Source organism: Solenopsis invicta, chromosome 5, assembly GCF_016802725.1.
Source record: "Solenopsis invicta isolate M01_SB chromosome 5, UNIL_Sinv_3.0, whole genome shotgun sequence".
Lineage (NCBI taxonomy): Eukaryota > Metazoa > Arthropoda > Insecta > Hymenoptera > Formicidae > Solenopsis > Solenopsis invicta.
Genome location: NC_052668.1, coordinates 4,791,419 through 4,809,466, shown reverse-complemented (window position 1 = coordinate 4,809,466; position 18,048 = coordinate 4,791,419). Strand labels below are relative to the sequence as shown.

At 36.1% G+C, this 18,048-nt stretch overlaps 1 protein-coding gene across 6 annotated transcripts in view; it reads right to left on the bottom strand.

Moving 5' to 3' along the window:
- Positions 1-18,048, bottom strand: part of LOC105197515 — a 149,161-nt gene that overhangs the window by 63,687 nt on the left and 67,426 nt on the right. Inside the window, exon 1 of one of the 6 annotated variants that reach the window (XM_039449613.1) lies at positions 5,378-8,046. The exons of the other annotated variants lie outside the window; for them this stretch is intronic. Within the exon in view, the coding sequence (XP_039305547.1) occupies positions 5,378-5,475 (98 nt within the window). The 5' untranslated portion in view covers positions 5,476-8,046. Of the gene's footprint in view, positions 1-5,377; positions 8,047-18,048 lie in introns of those variants that run through there. 6 annotated transcript variants of the gene reach the window in all.

Below are 18,048 nucleotides of genomic sequence, written 5' to 3'. Positions count from 1 at the left end.
AATGTAATAATATCAACATTATTGTTAAGAGTTATAGAATTCCATTCCTGGTCACAAATGTAAAATATAAGCATTTTTAAAAATATATTCAAATTACAATTGAGTTGTATGCAAAATAATATGTGCACTAAAGCGATAAAAATACAAGTTTTTATAAAATAATTATGAAATTTCATTCTTTTCATAAGGAGGAATATTTTATCGGATATTTTTTGTATATATATAAAAATAATATAATAGTATAAATACATATACAGGATTGCAGTTATAGTTTTATATATCGTTTAGGTTCTAAGCTATGTCACTTTTCAATCAAAGACAGCGATATGTGAGCATTCTAAAAAAAAAATGTAAATTTTTTTCTATATTTCTAAAGTATTCCAACTCGTATGAAAATACCGAAAAAAATGTTTACCAAGATACGCTTTGTAAAAGAATGGGTATTTAAAGCATATTACATAAATTTAGATGTAATCATATTACATAGAAACATTGATAAATTGTTGATATGTACGATCACACATTGATATGTATTTTACAATACATCCATGTGTGTTCTTACATAATGACTTCAAAGTAGTCTTGTTTTTGGGCACACATTGAAATAATATTTGGAAGTCATGAATGGAAAAAGAATGAAGGAATACACTTGTACTATTATGTTTATATATATAGAGTGTAATAACTACCTGCGGTAGCACCTCTAACGGACTGATAAAGCAAGTCAAAGTGAGCAGAAAATTTTCTACTATTTTGCATAATTTATAGTAATTAACAAAATATTAATTTTTCTGCTTAGTTTGACTTGTTTTATTATTATAGTTCACGAGATGTGGTAGTTATTACCGGACACAAAATAGGTGACAAAATTTCTTCCTATCAAGAAAATAGATTCATAATTCCATAAGAATACATGTTTTTATCACTTTAGCACAAATATTACTTTACACACAACTTAACGTAATTTAAATTTATTTTCGAATGTGCCTGCACTTCGCGATCGAGCAAACAGTTCGCACGATGTATGCTAGGGCAAAAATGATGAAAAGACCTCGCACAATTTATATAAAAAAAACATTTTTAGTTGACCGGATTAAATTTTTTATGTTGTAATACTTGGATTCCTAATGAAAAAATTTTTAGAACATTGCCTAATTTCGGAATTAAAAATATTTAAAGGTCTTTTTCATAACGCCAGCTTATATGTATACCTACACTAGTTTGAGCTTGTACGTTTGCTCATATATGTATATCGGTGCGTATGAATGTCCGTGGATAACTGTGTGTGCGTGCATACGTGCGCGCGCACACACACACACACACACGCGCGCGCGCGCGCGCGCACACGCACACACACACGCACGCACGCACACACACACACACACACGCACGCACACGCGCGCGCGCGCACGCGCACACACACACACACACACGTATAATAGAACAGAAAAGCATAGTGAGAGTACCTACATAAAATGCAACTTATAAAGAAAATCCGACAGTCGAGCTTCACCGATTTTAATAAAATTTTATGAGTGTGTAGTATTTACTCAAACATTTGCTACAGTAAAGCCGTTATTTGGAATGCTCAGGCACCCTCAACAAAAAAAATATATAAAAAGATAAAAAAAATAAAATAATGGCGTAGCGTCCGGCATTAAAACGTTGACTGCTGCGCTCAGGTTCGATCCCCGAAAATAAGACTTTTTCATTTAATTACAATAAAAGATATCAAAGTGTAGTATTCTCAAATTGTCAAGTAATCAACTATTAATGAGCTAATAAGATTAACTGCAATTGTTGGTGCGTAGAATTAACAATTTTATCAATTTAAAAATGGACATTTCAACTCAGTTTCAAGTCATCTTTAGCTACAATTCCTTCTCTCTTGAGCGCAGTTACATACGTTTGCTTTTGCGAGATGCTTTCCGGCTGAGCAGTTCATCGGTTAGAACCCATAACCAATTTTCATGGAAAGATTAATTTCCGACCACTGTATAGAACATTAACTTGCTCCCCCACCATAAAATCACTCACCAGAAAAACCCAAAAATTGACAAAAACCAGTCACATTCATTCCACTTGAATTACACAAATTATTCAACTTGTAACGATCAGATTTCCGCACAATAACCTGTCTAATCAAAAAACCAAACTGTATTGAGTACGCAAAAACGATTCGGCCTATGCCCAACCATAAACAATATACAATCGGTATCCTATGTAACAATGTCAGAATCATGCGGTCGTGTTTCAAAACAATGGGCTTGTATCGTTAACTTTGGTCCTTAAATTTATTTAAAAATGGCAGATACTCATTGTGTAAAAGTTCCGTATCTGTCTGTATATTTACGCTGTCAATCTACAGTTTGATAACATTTCAGAAATCAATCTCCTGCTGAGGAACCTTTCCGTATCCAGAATCTCAACGTTATCCCAATTAAAGTCATGATTGTGATGCATCCTATGTTCCAAAACAACAAAGTAATTGCCTGTGTTTTATCGGATGTCATTTTTAGATTCGGAGATTCTAGTTTTTATAAACATTAGTCAACAAAAATTCAATATTTGTTGGCCTTAAAGTAAACGAAAATGTTTTTGATAAATTTTGATGCGCTGATTACAAATTTGGCCACTAAAATGTCGTATCACGTCAAGTTTTTAAAATATTCACTTGTGTTGCAAAAAATAAAATTTTTGATGACTTCTAAAATGTCTAACAATTTTTGTCCATCATTCAGCTGGATGTCACATTAAATTGTTATTCTTACTCTTTCCAACGCATATTTCATTGCTATGACCTTTTCGGTAAAATAGAGCAAATTAAATTTTTTTTTGTTTTTTAACCTCTTGTTTCGGTCATTTTAAATTTTGAAAATCTGTCTTCAGATTCTTAATCAACGACCCAAAAAAACCTCAAATACAAATTTTTAAAACAATCGGTTCGGTACAAATAAATGTGATACAAAAAATTAAAAAACAAAAAAAATCAATTTGATGTATTTCAGCGAAAAAAGTCGGATTATAGCAATCAAATATGCATTGGAAAGGGTAAAAATAACACTTTAATGTGACATCCAGCTGGATGCTAAAAAAATTGTTAGACATTTCATAAGTCGTGAAAAATGGCCAAAAACTTCATTTTTTGCACATTTAAGTTAAAATATCTCTAAAACTTGACGTGATACGATATTTTTGCGACTAGATTCATAATCAAATTCAAAATCTATCAAAAACAACTTCGTTAACTTTAAGACCAAAATGGTGTCAACCAGTGTAATCTGCGAGCAGGGGAAGCGGTCAATTTTTAACAAAAATTTCTAATAAGAAACTAAAATGTCAAAGTTAATGTTTTACAGTGGCCGGAAATTAATCTGTCCATGAAAATGGGTCGTGAGTCCTAATCAGTCAATTGCCCAGCCGGGAAGGATCTCGCAAAAGCAAACTGGACACAATACATTCAAAGTTTTCAAAAAGAATCTTATTTTTCTTAATTGAATTTCGAAGAAACGTTAATTGTCAATTATTTCAACTGTCGTAAAACACCCTTTTCACTGCCACGATTTCAATATCACGTCATGTAACTGCGCTCAAGACAGAAGAAGTTGTAGCTGAAGATAGCTAAGTCCGTTTTTAAATTAATAAAATTGTTAATTCTACGCACCAAAAACCGTTACTCTTATTATAACCCATTAAGCAAGAGGCGCAGTCGCGTCTTGCGCCAAAATAAACGCAAAGCTAAAGAAACCGAGCCTCTTTAGGGCTTGGAACTCGCTGCAAGTCAGCGAGTTCCAAGTATACAAGATTATTAAATCTCAATAACGGCTGAATCGATCAAGTTCTAACTAATCTCAAACGATAGCTTGAGAAAAATTGCATATTAAAAATGTTTTCATTTTTTCTCTCCGTGCCCTACGAGCGGAGATATCGCAATGCAAAGTCTAAATTTTGACTTTTTCATATTAAAAATTAAGAAACGTCGTCATCGTCCTTTTCAAGAATGTTTATTTTATATTTTTGATTTAGTGGCACTGGCAATACTAGCATACATTAGTCGGGCGTATTCATGCGAGACGCGAGACCATGTGATGACATTCGTGTCATGTCATGGCCGTAAGCTATGACATTTGTGTCATTGCATCTCGCCGACGCGATGTAAGAAGTTTCCGAAAAGTCGTCGTTTAATTAATATTTTAGTTTGCGGGGTACTGCCCACACAACACATGGATGTTTCCAGACATCCGGTACATGTCCTCAAAAATCCTTGTTATGTCCTAGTATCTCGTAGGATGTTTCAAGGACGCCCGAAGGACATCCTGGTTTATCGTAGCTGCAGTACGACTTCTATAGGATATCCGCAGGACATATTTGGGATGATTTGTAATATCTAACATATTATGTATATTAAACATGTTCCCGACATACATAATGAATATGCATTCGAAAATCGCGAGCGGTGTTCTTTATATTAAATAGGACATTTCAAAGATGTTCTAAGGACATCCATTAAATGTTCAGAGAACATCAGTTGTACGTTCCGTAAAAGGTCCGCGATATATATGTGTACAGAGTTGAGTACTTTTATTATTATCATCGTTATCATCATCATTGTCATTATTATAAGCATAAAGATTTTATAAATTATAAAATAATAAATATAATTTTTCGTGTTAAAAAATATTTAACATAAAAAATATATTTAACAAAATATAAACATAAACTATAAATTTTGATAATACGATAAGCTTTCCTTGCTAAAAATGTGCGATTAAAACCAAATAAAACGGAATCCTTTTTAATCGGTTTTAAGTTGTTTTAATCGATTCAATCAATGAACGGATTAAAAAGTAATCAGTTTTCATTCTATACAAATCGTAATTAATTTTAATATCGTTTTCGCGAATTATTTCTAATCCGAAATAATTACATTCTAATCCATACTGTTAGCAATCTAAATAAATATGACTAATCGGATGGATATATTGTCAGCGCAACTATAATAGGCTCAAGTACGACTCACGAACAGACCCTTAATGAGGAGCCGTCATAAAGATCTAACGCGTCACTGCACGCGCTCCCTTCACTTCCGTTCTCTCTTGCTCAGTTCCCGCCTTTGCACACGCATACGTCTCTTAATTGAATCGCGTTATAGAATAAATTCTATGATTAATCTTAGTTCTCGACATTCAAGATGGAGCAAAATTCGCTTTTTGCGACACAAGAGTGAGGCACTTCAGGCGACCAGAGAATTCATCGCACTCGCTGAAAGACAAACAGGTAAAAAAGTAAAATCATTTCAGTCCGATAATGATTTGGAGTTTACAGGCAAAGACATCGACAAGTTCCTAAAAGACAACGGCATCACCAAACGACTTACCGTCCTGTACAATCCTGAGCAGAACGGGATCGCGGAACGACAAAATCGTACTCTTCTGGATATGGCCAGATGCTTGCTCGCACAGTCGGGCTTGCCATCCAAATTTTGGGGCGAAGCTGTCAACACTGTCAACTTCATCTGGAACCGATGCCTGTCTAAAAGTCTCGATGGTTTAACGCCACATCAGCTGTGGACCGGAAATGTTCCCAACGTCGAGCACCTCACGGAATTCGGATGTCGAGTCCTCTGTTTAAACACAGAACCAGACCGAGGAAAGCTGGACCAATGCTGCAAGGAAGGCATCTCCATAGGTTATCCCAACGAGTCCAAAGGATTCAGAATATGGCTACCTGACAAAAACAAAGTTATCATATCACGTAACGTCAAATTCATCGAGGATGATAAATCACTTCCCCAGGATCTCGACCTTTCGCCAACCAATGATTCCGAAGAGAGACCAGCAAATGCGACACACACGGAACCCGAATCCATTGACATTGAATTGGTCCCCCACACCGAGGAAGAACCCGTCAAGGAACAATCCGATGAAGACAGCTACGACGATGAAATTGCATCTGAACTACCGCGGTCTTCATCGCGGGGGAGAGGAAGACTAAAAGTCTTGAGAACAGAACAAAGAGGAAGACCTCGCAAAATTTATTCGTCCGCCAGTACCTACGTCGGATATGCTGAACAAAAAACAATCGCCTTAGTATCTGAGGTACCAATGAAACAGGCCTTGGCAAGCCCGGAAGTTGAGGAATGGCACGATGCTATGGTATCCAAAATCAAATCCATAATACAAAACAAAACTTGGCAACTTGTGGACCGTCCAAAGAACTCTACCACAATAAGAAACCGCATCGTTTTGAGAAACAAATTTAATTCGGATGGTTCTCGTTGCAGACGCAACGCCCGCCTAGTCGCTCAGAGTTTCAACCAGCAACCTGGATTACATTTCGGCGAAGTCTTTGCACCCGTAGCCTGACAAGGAACAATACGACTGATCACAGCATTATCAGTTCGCCTAGACATGAAAATGCATCATTTTGATATAACGACCGCCTATCTAAACGGCGACAAACAGATTTTTATGGAACCTCCTAAACAACTAGCCGGAATTCTAAGGATTATTTCGGAGGAGAAAGACGATCAAAATCTGGCAGATAAAGCCAATAAAATGCTTCTAGACCTGCAAAACGGAGACAAGGTATGCCTTTTGAAAAAGTCGCTATACGGTCTTCACTAGGTCGGAAGAAATTGGCACACCAAGTTGGACAGTACACTCAGGAAGCTCGGCGCCATTCCCTCCGACGCCGATCCTTGCCTCTATACACGAGGAAAAGGGGAGGACTTCATCGCCATCGTAGTTTACGTTGACATCTTAGTCGCTTCTCGTAACTCCAAGATCATCGTGAAATTCCGCGACATAATCACCGAACAATTCAATGTGAAGGATCTTGGCAAAGTGGGCTACTGTCTCAACATAGAGTTCAACATTTCTCAGATCGTAGCTGCTATGCATCAACGGAGTTACATCGACGATATACTTAAACGATTCGGGATGATCAATTGCAACCCTATCAGCACACCAATAGACGCTGGTGTAGAGCTCACCAAGAAGAAATCGGAACCTGATATAAAAGAAATGAATCTTCCCTACCGAGAGCTTGTAGGCGTTCTAACCTACCTGGCTGTATCAACACGTCCCGATATAAGCTACGCCGTTAGCTACCTGGAGCAATTTAATAATTGTTACGGTCAAAAACACTGAACTGTTGCAAAACGGGTCCTTCAATATCTCAAAGGATCCAGAGACCTTGGATTAGTCTATCGAAAAGACTCCAAGCCCATTGAAGGTTTCGTGGACGCCGATTGGGGTAGCTGTCCTGAAGATCGACGATCATATACCGACTTCTTGTTCAAGCTTTTCGGCAGCCTTATTTCCTGCAATTATAGGAAACAACCAACGGTCGCCTTTTCATCCATTGAGGCGAAATACATGAGGCTTACCGAATGTGCCAAGGAGGCTATTTACTTATAAAAATTCTTAGAGCAACTCGGACTCTCCGAACTTGGCAACATCACCATCTTCAACGACAACTTGAGGGCGTTACGCCCAAAGCCTTGTCTTTCACTCCCGGAGTAAGCATATCGATATGCGTCATCACTTCATCCGCAAAACTCTGAACCGAGGATCATTGAAGATGGGCCACGTCTCTACAAATGACAGCCGACATGTTGACCAAAGGTCTTCCTAGACCTAAGCACGTCAAGTGCATGAAGATCTCCGGACTCGAGCGCGTTTCCGCATAACATTGCCGTTCATCGACGGGAGGTATCAGCGCAATTATAATAGGCTCAAGTACGATCTACGAACAGACCCTACACGAGGAGCCGTCATAAGGATCTAATGCGTCACTGCACGCGCTACCTTCATTTCCGCTCTCATTTGCTAAGTTCCCGCCTTTGCACACATATACGTTTCTTAATTATATCGTGTTATAGAATAAATTCTGTGATTAATCTTAGTTCTCCAGTGTCTTCTATCGATCCGTCTACCTCGTATCCTGCATAACTCTAACATATATAATTCAAAATAATCCTAATTTCTGGTGAAAAACAGAAGGTCCATTTATTTTATAATATTTTATATTATAATCTTACACACATTGCACGCGCGCACGCGCGCGCGCGACACACACACACACACACACACACACACACACACACACACACACACACACACACACACACACACACACACACACACACACACACACACACACACACACACACACACACACACACACACACACACACACACACACACACACACACACACACACACACACACACACACACACACACACACACACACACACACACACACACACACACACACACACACACACACACACACACACACACACACACACACACACACACACACACACACACACACACACACACACACACACACACACACACACACACACACACACACACACACACACACACACACACACACACACACACACACACACACACACACACACACACACACACACACACACACACACACACACACACACACACACACACACACACACACACACACACACACACACACACACACACACACACACACACACACACACACACACACACACACACACACACACACACACACACACACACACACACACACACACACACACACACACACACACACACACACACACACACACACACACACACACACACACACACACACACACACACACACACACACACACACACACACACACACACACACACACACACACACACACACACACACACACACACACACACACACACACACACACACACACACACACACACACACACACACACACACACACACACACACACACACACACACACACACACACACACACACACACACACACACACACACACACACACACACACACACACACACACACACACACACACACACACACACACACACACACACACACACACACACACACACACACACACACACACACACACACACACACACACACACACACACACACACACACACACACACACACACACACACACACACACACACACACACACACACACACACACACACACACACACACACACACACACACACACACACACACACACACACACACACACACACACACACACACACACACACACACACACACACACACACACACACACACACACACACACACACACACACACACACACACACACACACACACACACACACACACACACACACACACACACACACACACACACACACACACACACACACACACACACACACACACACACACACACACACACACACACACACACACACACACACACACACACACACACACACACACACACACACACACACACACACACACACACACACACACACACACACACACACACACACACACACACACACACACACAGTATTCAAATAAATTATCATTTACTTAAGTTAGAGAGATAGAATGTGGGAGAGAGAGAGAGAGAGAGAGGGAAAGAGAAATCGAGATCGAGAGAACATGTGTCAAGTAGAAAAATAGCATCGCTTAACGAAAAGGATTGCCATTGTTTAAAACATGTGTTGTTTTATGATAGCATCATAAAACACACAATCAATTGTATTGAACACGTATAAATGTGATGTCTACAAGTGGACGCACGTTCGTATTAGGTAAAAAAGGTAAAAGCGAGTAGGCAGGCCGAGCTAAAAACAGAGCATTTCAAACAGCCAGAGAGTGAACAGTATTGCGAGCACTCTGAGAGTTAAGAATTAAGAGAGTTTTAAGAGTTTGTAAGTTGAGAGCAAAGCATCGCGAGCAATCAAAACGAGATTTGATCGTAAGCAACCATTAAACAAATTGTGACTTTATTTAGTTGTTAAGCGTTCATTCACTATTAAACTACTTATATTCCTATCACTCCTAGTTTTACTTTATTTTATTTTATTTAACATCCTACATATATATGTTGTACTCGACAAAACGAGTACACAGTTCTCTCGCGCAAAAACACTCGTTTTCAACGCAAAAGGAAAGAACACTCTTTTATAAAAAGAAACACTAACTTTAATCTAATAATTTTATACAAATAAATCGTGGCGGAATTATTAATCGTTGCAAATCCATTTCCGCGTGCCAATTCAAAAAATTCTAAAAAAAAGAATCGAAACTCATTCTCAGTTTCCGAAGAACAATTCTCGGAATTAGTCCTCCAAGGCGTGGACTTTCAGGGAAGCATGACGACTTCCTGCTGTACCCCGGGCTCCTACCACGAGTTACCGAGCGTCGCCCGTGTCATTCACAATCCAATGCTCTCCAGGAAGAAAAAAGAACGAAAGAACATGTCCTTCCCTTCTCCCTGAGACAAAATTTCAATTTCAAAAAGACAAAGTCCTAAACCTAAAACCGTAACTCTCTACCACATACTCTATGTTAAATTACAAAACCTAAATTGAAACATTCTCCATTTCTTTATTTTCCCCTTTCTGAGAAAAACTGTTTTCTTGAATAGTTTTAATTGCTTTCGCCCTCTAAATTGCAAAATACAAGGAAGTAATTCCCTTAAATTGAAGAGTGCGTCTCAAAAACCCGTCAGAGACTGCAATAATAAACTGAGCATAAGCAATCTTGTCGCGCACTTCGTGAGGACACTCAGGATAGGCTAAACGTGAAAGTTGTTTTAAATTGGCTCCCAATAAAGCCAAATCTTCTCCAAATTCTTGCTTACGATTCGTAAACTGCACGTAAAAAGTTTGAGACATATGACCTTCCCCAAAACGTACCTCGAGCATAGATTTAATTTCTTCAAAACTTAAATCTTCTAATTCCGTTATTCCGTCTAGAACTGAACGCGCTTTTCCCCGTAAATTCAAAGTTAACGCAACCGCCTTCTTAGAATGTTCCCAATTATTCGCACGATTAATCTGAATTGTGTAAAATATTCGCGCAGCGGAACACTCCCGTCGAAAAAAACTGGTTTTAATTTCAAATTGACGCTTGTGTTTCCGGAATCTCGAGAAATCTCCGCGGTAGAAGGACAAAAAGATAAAGGTAACGACTGGCCTAAAAAATGTAGTAGCCGCTCCTCTAGACGCTGAAGTCTTTCGTCGCGCTCCTGAAGCAGCGCCTGCATTCCTCCTCACATTGCCGCTGTTTTTGCCTCTCAGCACGAAGCTGACGTAATTCTATGGCGACTGCCCGAAGAAAATTCGCCTCAGTGGAGAGTCGAGGTCTAGGAGGCGTACAAACACGCATTCTCTTTCGAAGAGGACGTCCCTCCGCTCTCGCAGGAGTCACTGCAGTTAAATCTTCTGAAATATCCATGATCTTTCGTGGTCCGAAATCGGACGAGCCCCCAAAATGTTGTGTTCGACGAAACGAGTACACAGTTCTCTCGCGCAAAGATACTCGTTTTCACGACCATTTTTCAAAGGTCACCATACCTGGGTGCACAATATCAGCTTTGTGATTCGTAAACTTTAATCACAAATAATTTGAAAACCGTTATACCTTCGACATTTTTGTATTAGAATTTTTCTCTTAGAATATTCCAAAAAATTCGCTCTTAAGAAGAGATCTGAGCTTTTTGGGACACCCTACATATACATATATACATACACACACACACACACGCGCGCACACGGACACGCACATATACGCGCGCGTACGCACGCACGAACACACAGTGTCCCAGAGCAATTGTATACATATTAACACAATGATGTAGAAGAAATCGAAATAAATCAAAAAGTCTAATACCATTTTGCAATATTTGCAATAATTTTCGAGTAATAAAATATTAAAGTCGGCCGAATAAAAGCGTGCAGAGAGAAGCAGTCGCTCGCTTAAGCCGTAAGACCGCCCACCGCGGCCCGACTGTATATGGCGACGCCGCGACGGTATATGGCGCGCGGCAAGGGGAAGGATAGCTTAGCACCGCATCGCTCCCTTATGTACCCGCATCACGCCGTGGTACGCGTCAACGCTATACACTTGCGATCACGATTATTAAGTATTTTGTTCTTTGTAATATTTATAGCATTTTTTATAGCAAAAAACCAAAAGTTAAATAATGTAACTTCGCGAATATAGCATACTAACACCTCTCATTTTATATATGGTGTGTGTGTGTGTGCGTGCGTGCGTGCGTGTGTGTGTACATATATACATACATACATACATACATATATATATATATATATATATATATATATATATATATATGTGTGTGTATATACAGGGTGTCCCAGTATAAGTAGCCACCCCCCTTTATCTCGTAAACTAACAGAGATAAACCCAATAAATATAACATGAAATTAAATGGTTTGAACTAAACGTTATTGTGAGCACAGTGTTTACTTACAGAAATTATCTATGTTAAAGAACGAAGAGACATGCACAACTTTTGCATAATAAAGTAAATACTTTATACAATAAAAATTGTAGCGTTTTTTCTAATGAATACAATGATGTATGATTTATCAAAATTATATTACAAATTATAGAAGTTATGTCGGTTTAAAGTTTCGCAGGCGACTAATACCATTTCAGTTTCGCCCCTTCGATGTGGCTAACTTCCGACTTCTGCTTTGGCAATTGACATGTAACGTGTTGACATCTGATTATAATATTCGATGTACGTAAAATGTAAGTAATATAATAAGAATACAAAAATTTACAGGTTTATAAAATTATTACACCAAATATTATAATCAGATATCAACATGTTACACGTCAATCGCCAAAACGGAAGTCAGCCACACCGCAGGGGCAAAACTGAAATGGTATTAGTCGCCCGCAAAACTTTAAACCGACATAACTTCTACAAGTTGTAAAATAATTTTAATAAATCATACATCATTGTATTCATTAAAAAAAAACGCTACAACTTTTATCATATAAAAATATTCACTTTACTATGCAAAAATTGTGCATGTCTCTTCGTTCTTTAACATAGATAATTTCTGTAAGTAATCACTGTGCTCACAATAAAGTTTAGTTCAAACCATTTAATTTGATGTTATATTTATTGGGTCTATCTCTGTTAGTTTACAAGATAAAGGGGGGTGGCCACTTATACTGGGACACCCTGTATATACCTAGCCATATATATAATGTATATACCTGTATATACCTAGCCATATATATAATGTATTACACTCATGTCCGTTGCACAGATTTCCGCCTCATTGTACAAAATCGGATCTCAATATAAACTTATTGGCCATCGGCGAGCGTGCGGTGTATTTTCACAACTTCTTAAAATCGCGGCACAAATACGGTACGGACAATGTAAGGCACAAGCGTATACAACAAGAAAAATATGATAAATTATGTAGAAACTGTTTGGCGATTCCAGTACTCAATATCATTGAAAAAATCGGTCACGTCCCATACAATCTCTGCTCGAGCATCCCGTCGAAAGAAACATGCTCATGATACTTCTTAAATTCTCGATCACGTTGGTTCAATCACATTTGGGTCACCATTTGTGGAAATGTGCAAGTAGAGAAGATTTATGAATAACAGGAAGGTTAATTTAATATTACAAAATATACTTTAATACTAAAAATATTTCCAAAGCATAAGAAAAGACGCAAGTGTGTTCTGACTCGAGTACGTGCGTTAAACTTACGATGAGTAAAAACAAAGACTACAAAATACACTAAATGTATAACAAAATTGGAAAGTGTAGTAAGAGTACATAAGGTTAGTGGTGTTGAAATTCCTACATGTATCAGTCAAATCGATGTCTATATGCCGCTAAATCGATTAAACAGCAGTTGGTAACTTTTTTCCAGAATAAAAACTTGGTTATCAAGATTCACCTCGTACATTATACAAAGGCAAATCAATATATGTATAAGTCGCAAAACTGGATAGAGGCAATAATAATCAAAGTAATTTCTTGACATTTATTTCACTTTTCGACATATTCACCCTGTATATTCAGACACTTATCCCATCTCTTTACAAGTCTTTGTAAGCCAGTGACAAAGAAGTCTTTTTGTTGCTGTCGCAAGCCAACGTATAATTTCTTGGATTACGACATTATCAGCTTCAAAATAACGGCCACTCAAATTTTAGGGGCCCAAACAGATGAAAATCACTGATAGTTAAGTCGAGACTATACGATAGATGTTCCAAGCGTTACCAACAAAATGTTCATAACAGCTCTTGCATTGGTCTTGCTGTGTGAGTGCGGGCATTGTCATCCAGAAGAATCACTTTAAATCACTCACGCGTCTGACTGACCGCGTGCCTACGAGATGTCACACAGCCTATACGACAAGCAGACATATGCTGCCATGTGCTGACAAAAAATGCACGCGTAATTTAAAACGGTATAAGGTAAACTCACGTTTGCGACTTACACAGGGTGTCCCAAACCGTTCTATGAAGTTTCTTACATGAAGTAGAAAGAATCGAGACAAACCAAAAAATCTAATACTATTTTGCGATATTTGCAATAATTTTCAAGTAATAAAATATTAAAGTCAGTCGAATAAGAGCGCGCAGAGACAAGCGATCGCTCGCCTAAATCGTAAGATCGCCCACCGTGGCCCAACTGTAAGCGACCATAAATGGCGCGCAGCAAGGGGAAAGATAGCTTAATACCGCACCGCTCTCTTATGCTCCTGCGCCGAGGCACGCGTCAACGCTATACACTCGCGATCACGATTATTAAGTATTTTGTCCTTTGTAATATTTATAGCAGTTTTTATAGCAAAAAACTAAAAGTTAAATGTAACTTAGCAAATGTAGCATTACACTTCTCCTTTTAAAATACAATAGCACAGTAAATATTATCCCTTTAAACAACAGTTCTAATTAATACTATTCAAATCTCACCATTATGTGTAATTTCAAGAAAGAAATTTTAACTGTTATCATTTCTTCACACTTTTCATATTAAACATGGTGAGACACTCGGATAAACAATATCATGCTGATTATAACTTATTCTAGTTCTAGCAACAGTTTTCATTAGAAATATTTACATAATAATATAGTACATTGTTAATATGAATGTAAGTAATGTCATTAAATGTAATTTAATACATTATTATAAGCAAAATAAGATAATTGATGATTATAGAGCAAAATATTCTATTAAAACTAATAAATAATTATTTATCGCAGTCATAATAAAATATTTCGCTCTACAATCATCAATTTAAGCACAATTACAGCAGCAACATATTTTTAAATGTTAGACTTTATATTTTTTTTATAATAATGTATTAAGATACATTTAATGACATTACTTACATTTACAATAACAATGTGCTATATTATTACGTAAATATTTCTAATGAAAACTGTCGTTAGAACTGTGATAAATTATAATCAGCATGATGCTATTTATCCGAGCATCTTAGTGTTTAATACGAAAAGTGTAAAGAATTGGAAATAAGTTAAAATTTTGTTGTTAAAATTACACGTAATAGTAAGATTCAAATAGTATTAATTAGAAATGTTGTTTAAAAGAATAATATTTACTGTGTTCTTGTACTTTAGAGGGAGAGGTGTGATGCTACATTCGCAAAGTTACATTATTTAACTTTTTGTTTTTTTTTCGCTATAAAAAATGATAGAAATATTACAAAAAACAAAATACTTAATAATCGTGATCGCAAATGTATAGCCACAGTATACAGTAGCGCAACTTTCTGTCGGCATTTTTGATGTTGGTGAAGCTAAAATCACAGCGCGCAGATGCAAGCTCGGTGACTTTATACAGTATCTGCACTTACTCTTCTAGTCTGTATTTATGCTCTCTTTCTAATTCGTAGCAACATTAGAGAAATTGGTTTATCAGATAATAAATAAATATAAAATTTTATTATAATATATATTTGATGTATGTAAAAGAGCAAACTCTTAAAGTAATATAGACTGAGCTTTAGAAAATAAATATGGAAATGAAAGATATTTAATAATGTTAGTTATGATAAATTAAGATAAACTTTAACAGCAGTTAAATTTTGTATCGAAAATAAAAAGTATACCCTTTTGTACATAAAAAAATATATTTCTTTTTTATAAGTACATAGTTATATTTTATAATAATACATTCATATCTTTAGTATTTTGTATTTAAAGATACATTTGTTGCATGTGTGTGTGTGTGTGTGTGTGTGTGTGTGCTCGCGTGCGTGCGTATGTGTATGTAAAATCCAAATTAACATAACAAGTGACATTTAAATAATTATTACTTAAAATTAAGAATTAAGAAAAAGATTAATTTATTTTAATATAAAAATAATAAAAAGTTTAAAATATATATGCGTAAATTAATAATATATATGTGTATGACTAAGTTTCTTTCATTAGATTGTACTTCAGCTACTCGGTCCACCTCTGTACGATCCAGAAAGAAAGAAAATAAAATTTAAAAAAATGTTGAGCACAAAATGTAAAATTGATATATAATTATACATACAAAACCGATAAAATGCAATGAAATACACTTATACATTGAAAATTTCCATATCGTTTAAAAAAATACTTGAATTTTTTTAATAAAATATGTATCTGAAGATGCGCATTTTGTTTCAAAAAATTCTATTATTACAATTGTAAGTATAAATTGAACGTATAAACAGCAAATTAATAATATCGACGCATAATATAACTAATTCGCTAATATCTACTTACAGTCACACTTACATTCTTCTTACCTTTTCTCTGTCTTTCCAGAGCGTACTTCAGTTATTTACGCTGAGTACAATCCAGAAAGAAACAAAAGAAGAAAGAAAACAATATAGAACTGGAATACGACCGTTCAGCTTTTTACATTTTATTTTGTTTCCCATAGTCCCATCAATACTACGAAAAAAAAATTTGTTTAATACATCTTATCAAAATATTCTTTTTTTATCTTACCGTTATATTTTACATTAAGCATTTCTTATTTCTAACTTACCTTTACATGTGATATTAAAAATATTATTACATTTGTCTTATCTCTACACGTGTACAAATTACAAAATATCTTATAAAAGCAATATGCATGCAAAAAACACAAAAATTAAAGATTAAAATATTCCACATTTTTCTATTGTTCTGACCAACCCCTTTACATGCTTTATTATGTTGTATTAGTGAGTGATAAATGCGCATGCAAAAAAATATTTTATTAAGAAAATCTGTGAGAAAGACAGGACATGGTATTTGAAACTTAATATCTTTTACTAAAGAAAGTAAATAAGAACCAAATGTTTTTTATAACAATTACTTTCAAAATTTTTAACAAATATTTCATTTAATTTATGTATGTATAAACAAAATTCATTACTTGGAATATTCAAAGCTCCAAAAAGTTTTCCATTTTCAAATTCGTAATCGCAAAATGAACAACATAAAGTAGTGTTATTCAAAGTATGAGTAGTTTCATTTATATAATCTGTACACGTTTCACACGAATGTGTTGCTAAACATCTTTTGATTAAATAGCCGCAAACGTATTTAAATGCATTTTGTTCTGGCAGGTCCATAGAACGATACTCGTGTGTAGAAACATCTAAAATTTTATAGGTAGGTGATGATGTATTAAAGTCGGAATCTGTAGATTGAAAGTTTGATGTTTCCATAAGATTTAATAATTCATTGGAATCTGGAACACAATTTTTTGTATCACAATGCTGTAATAATTTAATACTATATAATTTAAAAACGCGTGAAAACTGTATAGAAGTCGGATTAATAGAATTACTGCCTTGTTGTCGAATAGATCCAAAAAAATTTTCAAAGCAATCTTGATTGATTCTACAAGTTTGTAGATGTGGAAAATTAAAAGTCTTTAATTATTCCCATAATTGGATAATACTATTAATAATGATCTGCCAGCATTCAAAAGATTTAATTTTTACAATTTTGCCCTTATTATTAGTAACTGTAATATCTTTTAAAAAATTTTACGTTTCTTGCAAAAATTCCAATTATTTTATACTTCCGGTAAAAATTTTTCCATATTCTTTTGGACTGTCCATAAAAGATGAATTTACACATCAAATAATTTATCGAAACGATCAATAAACTGCAATAAACGATCATACCTGCAACTACATGATTACTTGTATGGCATACTTAACT